At 55.9% G+C, this 18,408-nt stretch overlaps 3 protein-coding genes across 10 annotated transcripts in view; 2 read left to right on the top strand and 1 right to left on the bottom strand.

The window, feature by feature from the left end:
• Positions 1 to 591: 591 nt before the first annotated feature.
• The window catches only part of LOC148654246 (cytochrome P450 2F3-like), a 21,676-nt gene continuing 3,859 nt past the window's right edge, over positions 592 to 18,408 (bottom strand). The window contains exons 1-10 of one of the 7 annotated variants that reach the window (XM_088646160.1): positions 11,279 to 11,715; positions 6,529 to 6,768; positions 6,288 to 6,450; positions 6,008 to 6,157; positions 5,439 to 5,599; positions 3,683 to 3,859; positions 3,319 to 3,460; positions 2,401 to 2,588; positions 1,752 to 1,893; positions 592 to 1,059 (exon numbers count right to left, since the gene is read on the bottom strand). In XM_088646160.1, coding sequence (XP_088502286.1) covers positions 878 to 1,059; positions 1,752 to 1,893; positions 2,401 to 2,588; positions 3,319 to 3,460; positions 3,683 to 3,859; positions 5,439 to 5,599; positions 6,008 to 6,157; positions 6,288 to 6,450; positions 6,529 to 6,702 — 1,479 coding nt within the window. In that variant the 5' untranslated portion in view covers positions 6,703 to 6,768; positions 11,279 to 11,715 and the 3' untranslated portion in view covers positions 592 to 877. The other 6 variants (XM_088646155.1, XM_088646158.1, XM_088646159.1 and 3 more) reach the window with 6 other exon arrangements.
• On the top strand, positions 3,459 to 12,912 carry LOC148654248 (E3 ubiquitin-protein ligase TRIM47-like). 2 transcript variants are annotated; one of them, XR_015941294.1, is made up of 3 exons: positions 3,459 to 3,587; positions 6,090 to 6,414; positions 11,719 to 11,851. XR_015941294.1 is itself a non-coding variant. In XM_088646216.1 (3 exons), the coding sequence occupies exons 2-3, from the start codon at positions 11,962 to 11,964 to the stop codon at positions 12,903 to 12,905; spliced, it is 798 nt and encodes a 265-aa protein (XP_088502342.1). In that variant the 5' UTR covers positions 6,282 to 6,414; positions 11,847 to 11,961; the 3' UTR covers positions 12,906 to 12,912. The 2 variants fall into 2 exon arrangements, 1 of the variants encoding a protein (XP_088502342.1); XM_088646216.1 differs by lacking the exon at positions 3,459 to 3,587 and adding an exon at positions 12,678 to 12,912 and having other exon boundaries at positions 6,282 to 6,414; positions 11,847 to 12,531.
• Positions 13,072 to 17,850, top strand: LOC148654247 (tripartite motif-containing protein 16-like protein). The gene is made up of 6 exons (XM_088646201.1): positions 13,072 to 13,191; positions 13,403 to 13,498; positions 13,644 to 13,877; positions 14,029 to 14,188; positions 14,371 to 14,430; positions 15,714 to 17,850. Exons 1-6 carry the CDS (start codon positions 13,135 to 13,137, stop codon positions 16,370 to 16,372), a joined length of 1,266 nt encoding a protein of 421 aa, XP_088502327.1. The 5' UTR covers positions 13,072 to 13,134; the 3' UTR covers positions 16,373 to 17,850.

Below are 18,408 nucleotides of genomic sequence, written 5' to 3'. Positions count from 1 at the left end.
TTGGCTCGACCGGATTCACAGCGAGGTCCTCGCCTCCGACAGTCTGTAATTCACTGGCCGCGCGCCCCCAGGGCCAGCATGAGTTCGAGCTGAACTGCCGCATGTGAAGGATCGCTGCTGCTGCACCCCTGGTTAACGCGCACTGTACCCTGTGCTTATGGATGGGTTCGTGCTCAATAAGGGGGGCGCAGTCAAGATGTACAAGCGCAATAGCAAACTCCACCGGAGCCGGGGACACTACACCAGGTGTAACCAGAGGTGTTCATGAGATACCAACAGGTACAGCGACTGTTTCAGGCCTGACCGGGGGAGTATACATTTAACCAGACCCCATCCTGGATTGATATTGCACAGGTACTGAGGACGAGCTATCACTGAGTCACAGGATATTGATAGTGACTAGTTATTGAGTATTGGATATCACTAAGTGACAGTATATTGATATCACTGACAGTGTGCTGATATCGCTAAGCGACAGTATATTGATATCACTGACAGTGTGCTGATATCGCTAAGCGACAGTATATTGATATCACTGACAGTGTGCTGATATCAATAAGCGACAGTATATTGATATCACTGACAGTGTGCTGATATTGCTAAGCGACAGTATATTGATATCACTGACAGTGTGCTGATATCGCTAAGCGACAGTATATTGATATCACTGACAGTGTGCTGATATCGCTAAGCGACAGTATATTGATATCACTGACAGTGTGCTGATATTGCCCAGCCAGAAATTACAGTCCCATGAGAAGAGATGACTTCCGGTGGACAGGAGTTAACCTGTACTCTTGGGGTTCGTCAGTTTGTGACGCTTGTTGTCTGCCTCTGTGGTGGCTGGTGGGGGGTCCCCCCCCAGCCCGGCGCCGCCTCACCGCAGCCTGGCGATCAGCTGGTAGGGCCGGGGCAGGTTGGCGATGGCGCTGAGGTTGGGGCGGATGTCGACCGAGTCGGGCCCCAGCGGGGCGGAGAAGGAGAATCTCTGCAGCAGCGAGGCCAGGAACAGGAAGAGCTCCATCCGGGCCAGGGGCTCCCCCACACAGGAGCGCTTCCCTGGGACACATGAGAGCCCAGTGAGTGCAGCTCCCAGCACTCGGCACAGAGCTGCAGTGTCCGGTTCTGTCAGCACAGAGCTCTGCGGAGCTCCACTGTCGGGTTCTGTCCATCAGCACAGAGCTCTGCGGAGTGCAGTTCTGTCAGCACAGAGCTCTGCGAAGTGTGGTTCTGTCAGCACAGAGCTCTGCGGAGTGCAGTTCTGTCAGCACAGAGCTCTGCAGAGCTCCACTGTCGGGTTCTGTCCATCAGCACAGAGCTCTGCGGAGTGTGGTTCTGTCAGCACAGAGCTCTGCAGAGCTGTAGTGTCCGGTTCTGTCAGCACAAAGCTCTGCGGAGTGTGGTTCTGTCAGCACAGAGCTCTGCAGAGCTGTAGTGTCCGGTTCTGTCAGCACAGAGCTCTGCGGAGTGCAGTTCTGTCAGCACAGAGCTCTGCAGAGCTGTAGTGTCCAGTTCTGTCAGCACAGAGCTCTGCGGAGTGTGGTTCTGTCGGCACAGAGCTCTGCGGAGTGTGGTTCTGTCAGCACAGAGCTCTGCAGAGCGGTAGTGTCCAGTTCTGTCAGCACAGAGCTCTGCGGAGTGCAGTTCTGTCAGCACAGAGCTCTGCAGAGCTGTAATGTCCGGTTCTGTCAGCACAGAGCTCTGCGGAGTGTGGTTCTGTCAGCACAGAGCTCGGCGGAGCCCGCTGGTACCTGCGGAGAAGGGCAGGAACGCCGGGTTTCTCTTGAAGCCTCCGTTCTGGTCCAGGAAGTGTCCGGGGTCGAAGGCGCAGGGCGACGGCCAGTAGGCCGAGTCGCGCAGGACAGAGTGTAGGAGGGGGATCACCACAGTGCCCTGGGGACAGGAGGAGAGACTGACCACCAGCGGACAGGGGTGCGAGGACAGGGGCAGTGTGGACAGGGGTTTGAGGACAGGGGCCCAGGCCAGTGAGGACAGGGGCCCAGGCCCGGGGCAGTGTGGACAGGGGTGCGAGGACAGGGGCAGTGTGGACAGGGGTTTGAGGACAGGGGCCCAGGCCAGTGAGGACAGGGGTGCGAGGCCGGGGGCAGTGTGGACAGGGGTTTGAGGACAGGGGCCCAGGCCAGTGAGGACAGGGGCCCAGGCCCGGGGCAGTGTGGACAGGGGTTTGAGGACAGGGGCAGTGTGGACAGGGGTTTGAGGACATGGGCCCAGGCCAGTGTGGACAGGTGCCCAGGCCCGGGGCAGTGTGGACAGGGGTGCGAGGACAGGGGCAGTGTGGACAGGGGTTTGAGGACAGGGGCCCAGGCCAGTGTGGACAGGGGTGCGAGGACAGGGGCAGTGTGGACAGGGGTGGGAGGCCGGGGGCAGTGGGGCCCTGACCTGTGGGATGGTGTACCCCCGGAAGGAGATGTCCCTGGTGGCGATCTGCGGCATGCTCATGGGCACCACGTCCAGCAGCCTCTGCACCTCGTGGACCACGGCGTCCGTGAAGGGCAGCGAGCGCCGGTCTTCCATCGCCGGGGGGCGCTCCCTGCCGACCGCCTCGTCGATCTCCCGCTGGGCCCTCTCTGAGGAGAAACGGCACGACTGGGAACGCTGGGAGCCATCTCCTCTCCGCCTGAGCTCGGCAGCGCCAGACCCATGGGCCGCCCCTGTGTGTGGGGAGCTGGGAATAACCCTCACCTCCAGGGGGCGCCCCTGTGTGTGGGGAGCTGGGAATAACCCTCACCTCCAGGGGCGCCCCTGTGCGGGGAGCTGTGTGTCGCCCGGACGATTTCCGGCCACTGGCTCTCTGGGACAGGAGTGGGAGGAGCCATCCAGCACAACCAGTACCAACTAGCTTACTGACCCAGAGATCCCAGCTGTGTCTGGAGAGGAGCCAGAGTACTGGCTTCAACAGCATGGCTGGGCAGCTTGTTCCCCAACCCCACCCCCCTCTGTGTACAGAAGAGCCTCCTGTCCTGACTGGAGGAGCTCACCCAGCTGTGTCTGGAGAGGAGCCAGAGTACTGGCTTCAACAGCATGGCTGGGCAGCTTGTTCCCCACCCCCACCCCCCTCTGTGTACAGAAGAGCCTCCTGTCCTGACTGGAGGAGCTCACCCAGCTGTGTCTGGAGAGAAGCCAGGGTATCGGCTTCAACAACAGGGCTGGGCAGCTTGTTCCCCACCCCCACCACCCTCGGTGTACAGCAGAGCCTCCTGAAAGAAGCAGCTGGACCGCAGCTCCATCAAGCAGGACAGCTGGGTCGGGGCGTCCTCCCCTGGACCCCGTGACCCCGCTCGCGCCCCGCGGCCTCACCCTGCACGTGGGGGTACTTGATGAGGAGCAGGAGGGCGTATCTCAGGGTGGTGCTGGTGGTCTCCGTGCCAGCCAGCAGCAGGTTCAGCACCGTGGACACCAGGTTGTCCCTGTGGAACTCGGAGGACGGGCTGTCCTGCTCCTGGAGGAGGAGGAGGAGGAGGAGGTCACGACACAGACAGGGAACCAGCCCGATCCCAGAATTCCCACTCCCGCTCCCAGTGTGTGATCTCCCGGCAGACAGACAGCGCGCCTCTCTGTAAACACAGGTTTGTGTTTTCTGCTGACGTCCCTCGACACGTCTGTACTGTCAGCGTCTGAAGTGCCGCGCGACTTGTGGCAGTGTGCGTCGGGGGGGGGGCACCTGCTGCATCCTGAGCAGGAAGCAGTCGATGAAGTCTCGGGGGCCGTGGGCGCTCAGGGTCTCCTGATGCTCCCCGACTCTCTCCTCCACGAACCGGCGCACCTCCTCCGCGCCAGAGAAGATCTCCTCGTGCGGCCCGGGCAGGCGCTCCAGCAGCCAGGGGAACAGGTTATACAGCTGGGGGGCACAGGGCAGGCATGCAGACACACAGAGCTACAGACACACTGCCCCAGGTCAGACCTGCCCCAGCCCCTCTCCCCAGGCCAGACCTGCCCCCAGCCCCTCTGCCCCAGGCCAGACCTGCCCCAGCCCCTCTGCCCCAGGTCAGACCTGCCCCAGGCCAGACCTGCCCCCAACCCCTCTGCCCCAGGCCAGACCTGCCCCAGCCCCTCTGCCCCAGGTCAGACCGGCCCCCAGCCCCTCTGCCCCAGGCCAGACCTGCCCCAGGTCAGACCTGCCCCAGCCCCTCTGCCCCAACCCCTCTGCCCCAGGTCAGACCTGCCCCAGCCCCTCTGCCCCAGGTCAGACCTGCCCCAGCCCCTCTGCCCCAGGTCAGACCTGCCCCCAGCCCCTCTGCCCCAGGCCAGACCTGCCCCCAGCCCCTCTGCCCCAGGCCCTCTCCCCCAGCCCCTCTGCCCCAGTCCAGACCTGCCCCCAGCCCCTCTGCCCCAGGCCCTCTCCCCCAGCCCCTCTGCCCCAGTCCAGACCTGCCCCCAGCCCCTCTGCCCCAGGCCCTCTGCCCCAGGTCAGACCTGCCCCCAGCCCCTCTGCCCCAGGCCCTCTCCCCCAGCCCCTCTGCCCCAGTCCAGACCTGCCCCCAGCCCCTCTGCCCCAGGCCCTCTGCCCCAGGTCAGACCTGCCCCAGCCCCTCTGCCCCAGGCCAGACCTGCCCCAGCCCCTCTGCCCCAGGTCAGACCTGCCCCAGGCCAGACCTGCCCCCAACCCCTCTGCCCCAGGCCAGACCTGCCCCAGCCCCTCTGCCCCAGGTCAGACCGGCCCCCAGCCCCTCTGCCCCAGGCCAGACCTGCCCCAGGTCAGACCTGCCCCAGCCCCTCTGCCCCAACCCCTCTGCCCCAGGTCAGACCTGCCCCAGCCCCTCTGCCCCAGGCCAGACCTGCCCCAGCCCCTCTGCCCCAGGTCAGACCTGCCCCAGCCCCTCTGCCCCAGGTCAGACCTGCCCCCAGCCCCTCTGCCCCAGGCCAGACCTGCCCCCAGCCCCTCTGCCCCAGGCCCTCTCCCCCAGCCCCTCTGCCCCAGTCCAGACCTGCCCCCAGCCCCTCTGCCCCAGGCCCTCTCCCCCAGCCCCTCTGCCCCAGTCCAGACCTGCCCCCAGCCCCTCTGCCCCAGGCCCTCTGCCCCAGGTCAGACCTGCCCCCAGCCCCTCTGCCCCAGGCCCTCTCCCCCAGCCCCTCTGCCCCAGTCCAGACCTGCCCCCAGCCCCTCTGCCCCAGGCCCTCTGCCCCAGGTCAGACCTGCCCCAGCCCCTCTGCCCCAGGCCAGACCTGCCCCAGCCCCTCTGCCCCAGTCCAGACCTGCCCCCAGGCCCTCTGCCCCAGCCCCTCTGCCCCAGGTCAGACCTGCCCCAGCCCCTCTGCCCCAGGCCAGACCTGCCCCAGCCCCTCTGCCCCAGGTCAGACCTGCCCCAGCCCCTCTGCCCCAGACCCTCTGCCCCAGGTCAGACCTGCCCCCAGCCCCTCTGCCCCAGGCCAGACCTGCCCCAGCCCCTCTGCCCCAGCCCCTCTGCCCCAGGTCAGACCTGCCCCCAGCTCCCGCTGATGGAGCGCAGGATCTTGTGCAGCAGCTGCACCATCCTCAGGAAGCGCTGGTCAGCGTAGTCGAAGCGCTGGCCGAACAGCAGCCTGCTGACCACGTTGGACACGGCCCGGCTCAGGGTGAAGGTGGGGTCACAGGGGCTCCCTTGGGGGGGAGAGGAGAGAGGAGCAGGACCATCTGAGATCAACAATAGGAACAGAGCAGTGTTCATGTACTGGAGTGTCCAGTCAGTGTGTGTGTATTAACCCCTCTCTCTCTCAGTGCAGTGTTCATGTACTGGAGTGTCCAGTCAGTGTGTCTGTATGAACCCCTCTCTCTCAGTGCAGTGTTAATGTACTGGAGTGTCCAGTCAGTGTGTCTGTATTAACCCCTCTCTCTCTCAGTGCAGTGTTCATGTACTGGAGTGTCCAGTCAGTGTGTCTGTATTAACCCCTCTCTCTCTCAGTGCAGTGTTCATGTACTGGAGTGTCCAGTCAGTGTGTCTGTATGAACCCCTCTCTCTCTCAGTGCAGTGTCAGTGTCCTGGAGTGTCCAGTCGGTGTCTGTATGAACCCTGTGTGTCCTCCAGTGCTGTCCTCAGGTGCTGGCTCTCCTCCAGTATCTGCTCCTCCAGGCGTCTCCTCCCCATGCCCAGGTCTCGGAGTGTGTTCACCGTGAACCCGCGCAGCTGCTCCCAGCGCCGCCCGTTGCTGATGGCCAGACCTGGGAGAGGGAGCGAGAGAGGACAGCGGCCGGTCAAGGTGCACAGGACCGCAACACAAGATCCCGTCGTCCTGGCGCACCGCCTGTGAGGAGAACCGGAGGACTGTCAGGCCAGTGGGCACGCACTGACCGTAGCCCCTGGTCAGGCGCTGCAGGAAGGGGAACGGCGCTCGGCCAGTGAAGTCGTCGGACTGCTGCAGCAGCGCGTCCCGGACCGCCTCGTACCCGACCAGAACCACCGTCCTCTGCCCTCCCAGGTACACGGTGAGCACAGGCCCATAGCGCTCACTGAGCTGAGAGAGAGAGGGGTTTCACAAACACACCGCCACTCTCTGACACTCCTAGGGAGTCTCACGCTCTCCCACACTCACCCTGACGAAGCTCTCGAATGGGGCGTCCTTGTCCATCTGCAGGATGTTTCCCAGCAGTGGGAGGGGTGTGGGTCCGGGGGGCAGCCGGCGCCTCGGATTCCTCCTGCTCCGGGTCAGGAATCCAATCACAGCCAGAACCGCAGCCACCAGAACCAAGCAGCTGGTCAGCCCCATTCCCGAGAGTCAGTCCGAGCCTTTGTCTGCGGCACTGGGCTCTGTCTGTGCTTTTATCCAGGACCGCTGGCAGTGTGGAGCCCGAGAGAGAGAGAGAGAGAGTGTGTGTGTGTGTGAGAGAGAGAGAGAGAGAGAAAGAGACTTTGTGAGTGTGTGAGAGACTATGTGAGACTGTGAGTGTGTGAGAGAGAGTTTTTTTGTTTTGTTTAATGCAAATATCATTACTTTCATTTGCTTTGGCAACACTGATTGTACCCATCGGTCATGCTAATAAAGCATCTTGAATTGAATTGAGAGACTGTGTGTGTGTTTGTGTGTGTGTGTGTGTGTGTTAACAAGGCTCTGCATGGCTGAGGGACAGCAGTGCAGAGGGAGACAGCACCAGTACACTCAGTCAAGGCCTGGTCAGCCGACAGCACAGCTTCGACGAGTCTCGGAGTCGGCGGAGACCTGCCCAGGGACTGGAGACCGGCACCAGTCCCTCGAGACACTACCTGATTTCAGCCCTCTGCTGAAATTGTGAAGCCGTGTGAGAACATGTGTGACATGAGACAGGAGCTCCAGCGGGTTCAGCTCCTACTGGGTCCCAGCAGTCGGCCAACAGGGCCGAAAGAAGAGTCCAGGAGCCTACCTGCACATGACTGGGTCTTTCGTTTCACCCCTTCATGGGTCTTCGTCCTGTCCTTTGACGTGTAGCATGAGTTGACCAGTTCGTCCTGTCCCAAGTCCTGTCCTTTGACGTGTAGCATGAGTTGACCAGTTCGTCCTGTCCTTTGACGTGTAGCATGAGTTGACCAGTTCGTTCTGTCCCAAGTCCTGTCCTTTGATGTGCAGCATGAGTTAAACAGTTCGTCCTGTCCCAAGTCCTGTCCTATGACGTGTAGCATGAGTTGACCAGTTCGTCCTGTCCTTTGACGTGTAGCATGAGTTGACCAGTTCGTTCTGTCCCAAGTCCTGTCCTTTGATGTGTAGCATGAGTTGACCAGTTCGTCCTGTCCCAAGTCCTGTCCTATGACGTGTAGCATGAGTTGACCAGTTCGTCCTGTCCTTTGACGTGTAGCATGAGTTGACCAGTTCGTTCTGTCCCAAGTCCTGTCCTTTGATGTGCAGCATGAGTTAAACAGTTCGTCCTGTCCCAAGTCCTGTCCTATGACGTGTAGCATGAGTTGACCAGTTCGTCCTGTCCTTTGACGTGTAGCATGAGTTGACCAGTTCGTTCTGTCCCAAGTCCTGTCCTTTGATGTGTAGCATGAGTTAAACAGTTCGTCCTGTCCCAAGTCCTGTCCTATGACGTGTAGCATGAGTTGACCAGTTTGTCCTGTCCTTTGATGTGTAGCATGAGTTGAACAGTTCGTCCTGTCCTTTGATGTGTAGCATGAGTTGAACAGTTCGTCCTGTCCCAAGTCCTGTCCTTTGATGTGTAGCATGAGTTAAACAGTTCGTCCTGTCCCAAGTCCTGTCCTATGACGTGTAGCATGAGTTGACCAGTTCGTCCTGTCCCAAGTCCTGTCCTTTGATGTGCAGCATGAGTTGACCAGTTCGTCCTGTCCCAAGTCCTGTCCTTTGATGTGCAGCATGAGTTGACCAGTTCGTCCTGTCCCAAGTCCTGTCCTTTGATGTGTAGCATGAGTTGACCAGTTTGTCCTGTCCTTTGATGTGTAGCATGAGTTGAACAGTTCGTCCTGTCCCAAGTCCTGTCCTTTGATGTGTAGCATGAGTTAAACAGTTCGTCCTGTCCCAAGTCCTGTCCTATGACGTGTAGCATGAGTTGACCAGTTTGTCCTGTCCTTTGATGTGTAGCATGAGTTGAACAGTTCGTCCTGTCCCAAGTCCTGTCCTTTGATGTGTAGCATGAGTTAAACAGTTCGTCCTGTCCCAAGTCCTGTCCTATGACGTGTAGCATGAGTTGACCAGTTCGTCCTGTCCCAAGTCCTGTCCTTTGATGTGTAGCATGAGTTGACCAGTTCGTCCTGTCCCAAGTCCTGTCCTTTGATGTGTAGCATGAGTTGACCAGTTCGTCCTGTCCCAAGTCCTGTCCTTTGATGTGTAGCATGAGTTGACCAGTTCGTCCTGTCCCAAGTCCTGTCCTTTGATGTGTAGCATGAGTTGACCAGTTCGTCCTGTCCCAAGTCCTGTCCTTTGATGTGTAGCATGAGTTGACCAGTTCGTCCTGTCCCAAGTCCTGTCCTTTGATGTGTAGCATGAGTTGACCAGTTCGTCCTGTCCCAAGTCCTGTCCTTTGATGTGTAGCATGAGTTAAACAGTTCGTCCTGTCCCAAGTCCTGTCCTATGACGTGTAGCATGAGTTGACCAGTTTGTCCTGTCCTTTGATGTGTAGCATGAGTTGAACAGTTCGTCCTTTCCCAAGTCCTGTCCTTTGATGTGTAGCATGAGTTAAACAGTTCGTCCTGTCCCAAGTCCTGTCCTATGACGTGTAGCATGAGTTGACCAGTTCGTCCTGTCCCAAGTCCTGTCCTTTGATGTGCAGCATGAGTTGACCAGTTCGTCCTGTCCCAAGTCCTGTCCTTTGATGTGTAGCATGAGTTGACCAGTTCGTCCTGTCCCAAGTCCTGTCCTTTGATGTGTAGCATGAGTTAAACAGTTCGTCCTGTCCCAAGTCCTGTCCTATGACGTGTAGCATGAGTTGACCAGTTTGTCCTGTCCTTTGATGTGTAGCATGAGTTGAACAGTTCGTCCTGTCCTTTGATGTGTAGCATGAGTTGAACAGTTCGTCCTGTCCCAAGTCCTGTCCTTTGATGTGTAGCATGAGTTAAACAGTTCGTCCTGTCCCAAGTCCTGTCCTATGACGTGTAGCATGAGTTGACCAGTTCGTCCTGTCCCAAGTCCTGTCCTTTGATGTGCAGCATGAGTTGACCAGTTCGTCCTGTCCCAAGTCCTGTCCTTTGATGTGTAGCATGAGTTGACCAGTTTGTCCTGTCCTTTGATGTGTAGCATGAGTTGAACAGTTCGTCCTGTCCCAAGTCCTGTCCTTTGATGTGTAGCATGAGTTAAACAGTTCGTCCTGTCCCAAGTGTTGTCCTATGACGTGTAGCATGAGTTGACCAGTTCGTCCTGTCCCAAGTCCTGTCCTTTGATGTGCAGCATGAGTTGACCAGTTCATCCTGTCCCAAGTCCTGTCCTTTGATGTGTAGCATGAGTTGACCAGTTCGTCCTGTCCCAAGTCCTGTCCTATGACGTGTAGCATGAGTTGACCAGTTCGTCCTGTCCTTTGATGTGTAGCATGAGTTGACCAGTTCGTCCTGTCCCAAGTCCTGTCCTTTGATGTGCAGCATGAGTTGACCAGTTCGTCCTGTCCTTTGATGTGTAGCGTAATTTTTGGAGCTGCTTAAGATATGTTAAGACAGCTGACATATTACACAATGTGTTTGAATTAATACTGTAGTGTTGGATACAGATAAATTATATATATAAATTTTCCGTCAATACAATATATATACACAGTATAAGTGTATTGTGTTCTACTTCAGATGGTATATTTTACCTGATTTATAAATATATTTAGTATGTTTTCTTGCTTATCACACATGAAGGTCTCTTATGTGTCAATGGATTCATGCTGTCTTTAATGTATTTTGTCTTGTGTGTTGTGTCTCTTACCTGCCTGAAAAACAAATTTCCCATCTGGGACAATAAAAGGAAGAAAGAGTTTGTGAGTGTGTGTGTGTTTGAGTGTTTGTGCGAGTGTGTGTATGTGTGTGTGAGTTTGAGTGTGTGTATGTGAACGTATATGTGTGTGTGCGAGTGTGTATATGTGAACGCGTGTGTGTGTGTGAGTTTGAGTGTGTTTGTGCGAGTGTGTGTGTGTGTATGTGTGTGTGATTTTGAGTGTGTGAGTGTGTGTATGTGAACGTGTGTGTGTGAGTTTGACTGTGTGTGAGTGTGTGTGAGTTTGAGTGTGTTTGTGTGAGTGTATGTGGGTTTGAGTGTAAGAGTGAATGTGAGTTTGTGTATGTGCTTACCAACAGGCACTGACCCACAGGAGCTGACCCACAGGAGCTCACCAACAGGCACCGATCAATAGGCACTGACCCACAGGTACTCACCCACCGATCAATAGGCACTGACCCACAGGAGCTCACCAACAGGCACTGATCGATAGGCACTGACCCACAGGAGCTCACCCACAGGCACCGATCGATAGGCACTGACCCACAGGCACTGACCCACAGGAGCTCACCCACAGGCACCGATCAATAGGCACTGACCCACAGGAGCTCACCCACAGGCACCGATCGATAGGCACTGACCCACAGGCACTGATCAATAGGCACTGACCCACAGGAGCTCACCAACAGGCACCGATCGATAGGCACTGACCCACAGGAGCTCACCAACAGGCACCGATTGATAGGCACTGACCCACAGGAGCTCACCAACAGGCACCAATCGATAGGCACTGACCCACAGGAGCTCACCAACAGGCACCGATCGATAGGCACTGACCCACAGGAGCTCACCAATAGGCACTGACCCACAGGCACCGATCAATAGGCACTGACCCACAGGAGCTCACCCACAGGCACCGATCAATAGGCACTGACCCACAGGTACTCACCAACAGGCACCGATCAATAGGCACTGACCCACAGGAGCTCACCAACAGGCACAGATCGATAGGCACTGACCCACAGGCTGACGGGCAGCGCAGTGGCTCACGATGACCTGTGTGTCTTGGTTAATGTGTGATTCTGCCTCTGTTTGATCAGCTTCATCCCCTGCTGTTTGAGAAAGACTTTGGACAGGGGCCGGCGGATTACAGGAGAGAGGCTGGCTGCACTTCGGTTTTATTGGGGGGGCGGTTCTGTGCTCCAGTTAGTGTAGAATTCGGGGAGCTTCCAGTCTGGGACCCCTGGAAATGGGATAGGGTTTCGAACTTAAACTTCGATACAGGAGGCTCTTCTGTACACAAAGAGCTGTGGGAGTGTGGAGCAGCTGGTGCCTCTCCTCTCCCTCCTTGCTCGACTCAGGCAGTCTCCCCCTGCCCCTCTTTCTCAGGGCTCGACTCCAGTGGTCTCCAGCGGCCCTTTCTTCTCAGGGCTCGACCCAGGCAGTCTCCCCCTGCCCTCTTTCTCAGGGCTCGACTCAGGCGGTCTCCTCCTGCTCCTCTCTCTCTCAATTCTTAGACACCTGGCTCCTGTCCAAGCCCGCCTCCTTCAGTGTTGCGTGATCCCTGAGGTGTGCGTACAGGTATTTCTGTTTGCAGGTAAGATTGTCTGTTTTTTGTTTCACACACGAAACATGGACTCTAGACATTGGTCAGAGGACAGCATCAGCAGTCCGGTCTCTCTGGACATCCTGAAGGATCCAGTGACTCTACCCTGTGGACACAGTTACTGTGTGGGATGTATTAAGAGCTGCTGGGATCTGGATGATCAGACTGGAATCTACAGCTGCCCCCAGTGCAGACAGACCTTCACCCCAAGGCCTGTTCTGGGCAGAAACACCCTGCTGGCTGAAGTGGTGGAGAAACTGAAGGAGACAGGGCTCAGTGGTCCTCCTGCTCCCAGTCCTGCTGGCCCTGGAGATGTGCTGTGTGACGTCTGCACTGGGAGACAGGTGACAGCTGTGAAGTCCTGTCTGGTGTGTCTGGCCTCTTACTGTCAGACTCACTGTGAAGCTGCTCCACTGAAGAGACACCAGCTGGTCGAGGCCACAGGGCAGCTGCAGGACAAGATCTGTCCAGATCATCAGAAACTGCGAGAGGTTTACTGCCGGACGGACCAGACCCACGTCTGTCTGCTGTGCTCAGAGACCAGACACAGAGGCCACGACACCGTGTCCACTGAGAGAGAGTGGACTGAGAAACAGGTGAGGACTTGAACCCTCTGCAAGGTGCTCTCTGGCCCAGGAGATACACTGACAACAGTGTACACTAGTCACCATTTTTAACAAGGAGTCTGAAAGTCTGCAGAACGATTCTTAACAAGAATTCTTCACTTGTTTGCTGTCTGCAGCGAACAAGAGCGACAGATTGTGGTCTGACATGTTGCCCCTGGCTGTGTTGTGGGCGGTTTGAACACCTGGGAGACGCAGCTCGTCCCACTCGGAGAATCCCACTCAGCCGGATCTGCAGCCCAGCCGAAACCAAAACAGCCCGAGCCACTCTCACGCGGCGTGAGCAGCCCAACTCGGCGCCGTATAGCGTCTCGTATTCGCTCTCAAACACTGCTCAGAAGGACTGAGAACTCTCGAGAGTATATCAGTGACCTTCCTTCCTCCTGCTGGCTGGTGATGGGCGCCTCCGCCTGCCCCCAGACTGTCTCTTCTGTCTCTCGCTGAGGCCCTAGAGGGACAGTCCAGCTCGTCACAGGGAAGAGCTCCGGAACACCGCCGGTCCCGTCAGCAAGCGCTTCGGAACGAGGAAAAAGATTGGAGCGCCTAGTGGACACCCACAAGATCAACGGCAAGGGCATGGAGACTCCCCACAGAAGGATCCTCGGGCCAGAACTCAACGCAGACCCAAGAGCTGTGAGGCAGAAGTAGCACTCATTACACCTTTTTGTATAAAAATATCCAAAATATAAATATTTTCCATAAGACTTTTATATTTTTGTCTGTACAATGCAAAGATCATATTTTGATATTTGATTGTTTGCTGTTACTTAGTTTGATATAATTTTTCATGACCTTGTGCAAAAATCACATTGGACATTATCTTTATGTCTGTGTTTCTACAAAGGAGCAGCTGGGGGCGACACAGAGACAAACCCAGCAGAGACTCCAGGAGAGAGAGAAGAAACTGCAGGAGCTGAGACAGGCTGTGGACTCACTCAGAGTGGGTATTGACCAGAGGAGTGGACACACAGGCACACATTCCCACAGCACTGGACACACCAGTACACTGAGAAAACACCACACACAGTAGAATGTAGTTTGAGTGTTGTCCTGTGTGATAATCCACTGTGTGTCTCCTCACTCAGAGCTCTGCACACACTGCAGTACAGGACACTGACAGGATCTTCACTGAGCTGATCCGCTCCATTGAGAGAACACGCTCTGAGCTCACACAGCTGATCAGAGCTCAAGAGAGGGCTGCAGTGAGTCAGGCTGAAGGACTCCTGGAGCGACTGGACCAGGAGATCGCTGAGCTGAGGAGGAGAGACGCTGAGCTGAGCCAGCTCTCACACACAGAGGATCACATCCATTTCCTCCAGGTAACAGCACTGCTCTGGGACTCTCTGCAGTCCAGAAGGGAGTCTCTCACACAGAGCTCTCCAATGGAGCTGCTCCTGGCTTCTCCCCAGGAATGTGTGCTGGAGCCCAGTGTGTTTGACTGGAAACTCCTCTCTCTCCTCCCTGCTGCAGAATTTCCAGTCTGTCTGTGTCCCTCCTGGAGCTGGAGACTCACCCAGCATCCCTGTCAGACCCCACTTCTCTCCTGAGGCTGTGAGGAGAGCTGTCTCTGGACTGAAAGAGCGACTGGAGAACTTCTGCAGGGAGGAGTCAGTCAAGATCTCCAGGACAGGTTAGAGGAGAAACACACTGGCATCTTTCTAGAGATCAGCTGACCTGACTGTATTCCCAGGTGCTCATTACAAAGCCTGTCAGTCTGTAATGACCTGGGCCCTGTTGATCACAACTCGATCTCTCTCAGTAGGAGTGATTCATCCACAAGACTCAGTTCCATTTCTCTCTGTGTCTCCCCAGTGAGTGACGTCTACAGTCTGCAGACTCCAGAGCCCAGGACCAGAGCAGAGCTCTTACACTGTGAGTCTGTTTTCACTGAAAAGACAGATTTCCTATTTTATTTTAATATATATATTCCTCTTTGCACAAACACATTATATTACTGACCAAGCTTCACAGTTTTTATTTTCTAGTATTGTGATCTAGAGATGTGCTCTGAAGTTCATCAGAAAAAAAACAGATACATGTTTCACAGCCATATCACCCTGCAACTCACAACTGGCAACCCACTGAAGCTCAGCAGGTGTGAGCCTGGTCAGTACCTGGATGGGAGACCTCCTGGGAAAAACTAAGGTTGCTGCTGGAAGAGGTGTTAGTGGGGCCAGCAGGGGGCGCTTACCCTGTGGTCCATGTGGGTCCTAATGCCCCAGTATAGTGATGGGGACACTATACTGTAAACAGGCGCCGTCCTTCGGATGAGACGTAAAACCGAGGTCCTGACTCTCTGTGGTCATTAAAAATCCCAGGGCGCTTCTCGAAAAGAGTAGGGGTGTAACCCTGGTGTCCTGGCCAAATTTCCAATTGGCCCTTACTAATCATGGCCTCCTAATAATCCCCCTCTATGAATTGGCTACATTACTCTGCTCTCCTCCCCACTGATAGCTGATGTGTGGTGAGCGTTCTGGCGCACTATGGCTGCCGTCGCATCATCCAGGTGGATGCTGCACATTGGTGGTGGTGGAGGGGAGTCCCCATTACCTGTAAAGCGCTTTGAGTGGAGTGTCCAGAAAAGCGCTATATAAGTGTAAGCAATTATTATTATAATTATTATTATTATTATCTTACAAGCCTCTTTCTGGGGTACGTTTGCAAGTGTGCTTTCAGACTACAAACAATCAAAAGCTATTTTTGTATCGGTTATCAACCGTGTATATCTTTTTTCAGAACTTTAATGTAACCAATTGGACAACTGCAGGAGAGCATGTGTTCACCTGTCACTCCCACTGTGGGCTTGTTCAAAATAGAAAACTCCCACTCCCACTGTGGATGTGTCTGATACAAAGTCACTCCAACTGTGGCTGTGTCCTTTCTGCCAGTTTCTGTTGTTCATCAGTAGATCGATTAGTTGAGCTGTTTAGTCAGAAATAACAGCCAACAGGTTGATGTGCACAGTTCTGTGTGCTGAAGGTATTGAACCTTTGAAGTTCCATTGGTCTGCTCTGTCTGTCTGTCCTCTTCTCTCCAATCAGAAACCCCAGTGTGTATCTTACTGGGCTGTGGGGGAGGGACTCTAGTGGAGATCTGCTCAGGGATTGGTCTGTTCTGCCTGTCACTCCTCTGACTGTCCTCTTCTCTCCAATCAGATGCCTGTCGGCTCACACTGGACCCCAACACAGCGCACAGACACCTGCGTCTGTCTGAGGGGAACAGGAGGGTGACCTGGAGCAGGGAGCCCCAGCAGTACCCCGATCACCCCGAGAGATTTGATTCAGAATTCCAGGTGCTGTGCAGAGAGGGGCTGTCTGGGACCCGCTGTTACTGGGAGGTGGAGTGGAGTGGGGGATGGGTTTATATAGGGGTCACATATAAAGGACTCAGCAGGAGAGGGTGGGGTGACAGCTCTCGTCTTGGACGCAACGACCAGTCCTGGAGTCTGTGCTGCTCCGGGTCCAGCTGCTCCTTCTGGCACAACGGCAAGAAAACTGCAGTAGCTGCCCCTCCCTCCTCCAGGATAGGGGTGTATGTGGACCACAGGGCCGGAACTCTGTCCTTCTACAGCGTCTCTGGGGACACAGCGACCCTCCTGCACAGAGTCCAGGCCTCCTTCACGGAGCCCCTCTACCCCGGGTTCGGAGGTCATGGCTTTCTGGTGGGACAATCCCTTTTCGTTTCCTCCGCTGTGACCCTCTGCCAGCTGGGACAGACGGAGGAGGAGGAAGAGCTCATCTGCTTCACTGGTGCTACAGCGCAACAGTCAGATGGAAGAGCCACATCTCGGCCGTCTGAATTAAATAGAGAATGACTGGACAGCTCTCCTCCTGGACAGATCCAGCCCTGCTCCTGGAGAGATCCAGCCCTGCTCCAGGAGAGATCCAGCCCTGCTCCTGGACAGATCCAGCCCTGCTCCAGGAGAGATCCAGCCCTGCTCCTGGACAGATCCAGCCCTGCTCCTGAACAGATCCAGCCCTGCTCCTGGACAGATCCAGCCCTGCTCCTGGAGAGATCCAGCCCTGCTCCAGGAGAGATCCAGCCCTGCTCCTGGACAGATCCAGCCCTGCTCCAGGAGAGATCCAGCCCTGCTCCTGGACAGATCCAGCCCTGCTCCTGAACAGATCCAGCCCTGCTCCTGGACAGATCCAGCCCTGCTCCTGAACAGATCCAGCCCTGCTCCTGGAGAGATCCAGCCCTGCTCCTGGGGAGATCCAGCCCTGCTCCTGGACAGATCCAGCCCTGCTCCTGGAGAGATCCAGCCCTGTTCCTGGAGAGATCCAGCCCTGCTCCTGGAGAGATCCAGCCCTGCTCCTGAACAGATCCAGCCCTGCTCCTGGAGAGATCCAGCCCTGCTCCTGGGGAGATCCAGCCCTGCTCCTGGACAGATCCAGCCCTGCTCCTGGAGAGATCCAGCCCTGTTCCTGGAGAGATCCAGCCCTGCTCCTGGAGAGATCCAGCCCTGCTCCTGGACAGATCCAGCCCTGCTCCTGGACAGATCCAGCCCTGCTCCTGGAGAGATCCAGCCCTGCTCCTGGGGAGATCCAGCCTCACAAGGGTGAGAGAGATTCTCTGTCCTGGAACAATTATCTCTTAAATCAATGTAGAGAGACCTTTCAGTACTCAAGGACAGGTCTCTGAACTGAACAAAGACAAAAACTACTAAATTAACTGACTAGAATCCTTGTCTCCATAACCGCAGTTTGAGAAAGAAGACAAGCTTGTGAACAACTGTAAACACGTTTGTGTGACATCTGTGTGGTTCTTCTGCATTTCAGCCACCCACCCTACAGGCCAAAGCAGTTCTGTGGTCAGAGCCAAAGACGTAGCCCAGAAAACAACCACACAGCCGCTGTCCTGCTTTTCCAGCTCCCCCTCGTGGTCTGGAGGGGAGCTGGTCTTTCTGCCCACAGTGCGCACCGAATGCTGTAAGATTGCAGAACATCAGTGCTCACAGGTGTGCCTAGGAAGAGCCTAAGCCACAAAGCAGTGTTATATTTTGGGAGAGATTATTGGTCCTGTCACTGGTTGTGCGAGCGCGTGAAAAAGGAGGTTTCACGTCTCACCCGAGGCATCTGCTGGGAGGGGCTGGTCGTGAAAATCTCAGGTCCTACCTCACTTACCTTGATTGTCCCAGATGGGAAACTCCTTTGCATAACATTTGCATATTTCCTGAGCACCTGTTCACTATAATCCTTTATCTGCCCTGGCTCTTTACTGGTGTAAATCTCCTCTCGGACAAAACAGCCGGGACTTTTGTTAGACTCTGAAAATGAAGTGGGAGAGGGGAGACCTCGTGTCCTGTTGCGGTATTTATTGCCCACGACGTTGGGGAAACAGAAAACTATATCTTTCTAAGCTGTGATCCTTCCAGAGTGCCATGAGCCTCACCTGCTTTGTCCGGACTGATTTCTGAGAAAAAATAATTAACTGCCTTTATATACGTTTATAATTTTGTGCTTCACACAAAGTAGACAGGATTTCATCCCCTGTAACTGTCCCAGCTGGGAGACACACAGTGATCATTCTGCACCAATGACCCCCACTGGGAGACACACAGTGATCATTCTGCACCAGTAACCCCACCTGGGAGACACACAGTGATCATTCTGCACCAGTAACCCGACCTGGGAGACACACAGTGATCATTCTGCACCAGTAACCCCACCTGGGAGACACACAGTGGTCATTCTGCACCAGCGGCCCCACCTGGGAGACACACAGTAATCATTCTGCACCAGTAACCCCACCTGGGAGACACACAGTGATCATTCTGCACCAGTAACCCGACCTGGGAGACACACAGCGATCATTCTGCACCAGTAACCCCACCTGGGAGACACACAGCGG

The sequence above is a fragment of the Lepisosteus platostomus genome, chromosome 9 (assembly GCF_059453375.1).
Source record: "Lepisosteus platostomus isolate fLepPlt1 chromosome 9, fLepPlt1.hap1, whole genome shotgun sequence".
Lineage (NCBI taxonomy): Eukaryota > Metazoa > Chordata > Actinopteri > Semionotiformes > Lepisosteidae > Lepisosteus > Lepisosteus platostomus.
This window is presented reverse-complemented; position numbering and strand designations above follow the sequence as displayed.

Coding starts and splice junctions, on each gene's coding strand:
- LOC148654247 (XM_088646201.1), top strand. CDS start 13,135: ATGGAGACTCCCCACAGAAGGATCCTCGGGCCAGAACTCAACGCAGAC. Junction 13,192..13,402: donor TCAACGCAGACCCAAGAGCT/GTGAGGCAGAAG, acceptor GTTTCTACAAAG/GAGCAGCTGGGGGCGACACA. Junction 14,431..15,713: donor CAGAGCAGAGCTCTTACACT/GTGAGTCTGTTT, acceptor CTCTCCAATCAG/ATGCCTGTCGGCTCACACTG.
- LOC148654248 (XM_088646216.1), top strand. CDS start 11,962: ATGGACTCTAGACATTGGTCAGAGGACAGCATCAGCAGTCCGGTCTCT. Junction 12,532..12,677: donor GAGAGTGGACTGAGAAACAG/GTGAGGACTTGA, acceptor TGCTGTCTGCAG/CGAACAAGAGCGACAGATTG.